The sequence below is a fragment of the Rhinopithecus roxellana genome, chromosome 2 (assembly GCF_007565055.1).
Source record: "Rhinopithecus roxellana isolate Shanxi Qingling chromosome 2, ASM756505v1, whole genome shotgun sequence".
In the NCBI taxonomy this organism is placed as follows: domain Eukaryota; kingdom Metazoa; phylum Chordata; class Mammalia; order Primates; family Cercopithecidae; genus Rhinopithecus; species Rhinopithecus roxellana.
In genome coordinates, this window is record NC_044550.1 from 89,802,768 (window position 1) to 89,806,004 (window position 3,237).

Sequence of the window (3,237 nt, forward strand, 5' to 3'; positions counted from 1 at the left end):
TCATGTTTGTTGGCAACATAAATGTCTTTTTTGAGAAGTACCTGTTCATATCTTTTGCCCACATTTTGATGGAGTTGTTTGTTTTTTTCTTGTAAATTTATTTAAGTATTTTGTAGATTGTGGATATTAGCCCTTTGTCAGAATGATAGATTGCAAAATTTTTCTCCCATTCTGTAGGTTGCCTGTTATTATGATTTTCTTGAGATGGGGTCTCACTCTGTCACCCAGACTGGAGTGCAGTGGGGTGATCTTAGCTCACTGCAACCTCCACCTCCTGAGCTCAAGTGATTTTCCCACCTCAGACCCCCGACTAGCTGGGACTGCAGGTGCATGCCACCAAGCGAGGCTAATTTTTGTAATTTTAGTAGAGATGGGGTTTCCCCATGTTGCCCAGGCTAGTCTCAGACTCCTGGGTTCAAGTGATCCACTCACCTTGGCCTCCCAAAGTACTGGGATTACAGGCGTGAACCACTGAGCCTGGCCAATATTGTTTAGTTATTTATTACTGCATAACCAATTACCCAAAACCTAGCATCTTAAAGTAGTGAATATGTATTACTTCACATTTCCTGTGAGTTAGGCATTTCAAAGCACATTAGTTGGATAGTTCTGGCTTAGGGTCTGTCTTGAGTTTTCAGTCATCTATTGGCCAGGGCTGCAGTCATCTGAAAGCTTGACTCGGGACAGGGAAGGTAAGGATCTACTTTCAAGTTCACTCACTTGGTTGTTGTCATGCTTCAGTTATTTGCCAGTTGTTGGCTGGAAACCTCAGTTCCTCATCACTTGGAGCTCTCCATAGGCTGCCTGAGTGTTCTTACAACGTGGAAGCTGAATTCTTCAAAATTGAGTGATCTAAGATAATTTTTTTTGCACATTAGTGGAAAACCACAGCCTTTTATTCAGAAATGATATCACGTAACTTCTGCCGTGTTCTTTTTGTTAGACATGAGTCTCTTGGTCCAGGCTACACTCAAGAGAAAAGGAATAGTGTTCCATCTCTTGAAGGCAGAAATACTAAAAACTTTGTGCACATATTTTTGAAATCACCATAGGATGTTTATAACTAGAACCTATAATTTACAATAATCACAAGACCCTTGGTTTTTTTATTTCCAGTTCTTCAGATACAATTTAAATAATTTGTGCTTTAAAAAACGAAGGCTAAATTGTGTTATCTTTTCAGAAGGAAAATCATACTGAAATGCAGAAATATTCTTGATACATTTTGTAATGATAATAAATAGTTGAATTTCTGGAATATTTTAGGAACAGATACAGGTCTAAGGGTATGCTGATAAACTATATTTAAAATGTTTTGAGGTACTTTATACAAATTCAGAAAAACAGAATGAAAAATATAATAACTGCAAACTTTTGCCTTCAGAGACTTAATATAAGCGCATCTTTGTAAGTTTTGAATGAAATTACTGTCAAGTTCAGTATAATGTGAAAGAGATGAATTATGTATATGATACCTTGTATTTCATTTAAAGTTATGGCCTATAGACAGTCATTCTGAGACATTTTACAAATGATCTACCTTGTGTAGATATTTCTAAAAACATCATGTGAAAATATCTTTAGAAAGGTAAAAGCATGACAATGAATTAAAATAATCATGTTTTACTTTATTCATTTAAAATTACTATCAGTGAAATATGAATCTTAGCTATAACTCGTAGCCTTTTCTCAAACCTAATGTTTGCTCTAAGAAAGAGGCAGAAAATATTTCTTTTTTTATTTTTTTATTTTTTTTATTTTCATAATTGAGATTTTATTGGTTGAGGATCAGTACAGACATTTCAATTTGTACACAATTCTTAACATATGTAACGAAATTCTAAAAAGCCATGTATTGTAATTCTTTTTTAAAGTTATTCCAGTGACTTTCCAGCTTAAAATTTGGAAGCAAATTTTCCTTAAGAGGCTATCAAGTACCAGTTTCTTCACATGTTGGTCAGCTGTTACATATGGCCCACCAGTTCACAACTGAATAGCATGTACACTACATATTCAAATCTGTAATCTTTCACAGCACAGTAACAAAGTTATTAGGAAAACAGGACTACCACAACCAAAGATGTTACAGAGTGCACACAATTCTGACAGGGAGCGCCATGATCAAGGAGTGGTTTTCTTTTGGAAACAATTCTACTAAAAAACATGAGAATAGAAGTAAAATAAAATATTCAAGACATTAAATGCAGGACTGACTCCATATTGCCATTTAATATGCTTTATATTATAGAATATAAAAACTAACCCCCATCTATGGAATGTTAAGCTGGCACCCGAGACAGTCAAAGCCTCCCGTAATTCAACATCCCACACTATTTTCTGGTTGTACCAAAAAATAAACAACCAGCAAATGATTTCACCTCTTAAAAAAAAGCATTTACACTTAAAAAATGGGATGAGGTGGGATTCCCTCCTTCTTAAAAATGTTTCTAGAGCTACTAAAAAACTTGCATTTACAAAATAGTTGATAAAAATATTCCTCTGGATTGTACAAGAAGGGAGACGGGGACCACTGGTAAGACATGGTGTATGTACTAATCAGACTTGGCTTCTTTCTCTCCTGCTTCGTCAGAGGCTGGACTCTCCTCAGTTTTCGTTTCACCGTTTTCTGCGGGTAAATCTTCTTTCGTTTCTTGGTTAGCCACTTCGGCCTGTTTTCCCTTTGCTCCCCTTTTCCCTTTTGTTTGCACTTTTTTGTCTGAAGATTTATCCTTCGCTGCTGCCTTTTTCGGCTTCGCTTCCACTTTGGCAGGAGGTTTAGCTGACAACCGCGCCGATCTCCTCTTGGGCTCTTCCTTGGCGGCCCCTTCGGCGGAGCTGACCTTCCTCTTGGGCATCCTGGCGGCGGGGAAGGCGCGTGCCGGGTGCCTGCGGGCCGCGGCGCGCCGAGAGCCTTCGCGAAACTAGGCTGCCTGGCCGCTGCCACTCCTCCCGCCGCCCGAGCTGCTGAGACCCACAGCGGGGGCCAAAACACTTCTAAACTATCAGATCTTGTGAGAACTAAATCACTGTCATGAGAACAGCCTGGGAGAAATTGGTCTCATGATCTAATTACCTCCCAAGTTCTTCCCTTGACATATGGGAATTACAATTTGAGATGAGATTTGGGTGGGGACACAGAACCAAACCATATCATTCCACCCCTGGCCCTTCCCAAATATCATGTCCTTCTCACATTTCAAAACACAATTATGCCTTCTCAACCATCTCCCAAAATTT

At 38.7% G+C, this 3,237-nt stretch overlaps 1 protein-coding gene across 1 annotated transcript; it reads right to left on the minus strand.

Moving 5' to 3' along the window:
• Window positions 1-1,748: 1,748 nt before the first annotated feature.
• Window positions 1,749-2,978, minus strand: LOC104677909 (non-histone chromosomal protein HMG-14). Its single transcript, XM_010383043.1, has one exon. The coding sequence runs from the start codon at window positions 2,853-2,855 to the stop codon at window positions 2,553-2,555; it is 303 nt and encodes a 100-aa protein (XP_010381345.1). The 5' UTR covers window positions 2,856-2,978; the 3' UTR covers window positions 1,749-2,552.
• Window positions 2,979-3,237: the final 259 nt, after the last annotated feature.

What these genes read in the sequence shown, in the direction of transcription:
- LOC104677909 (XM_010383043.1), bottom strand. Translation starts at nt 2,855, where the DNA reads ATGCCCAAGAGGAAGGTCAGCTCCGCCGAAGGGGCCGCCAAGGAAGAG.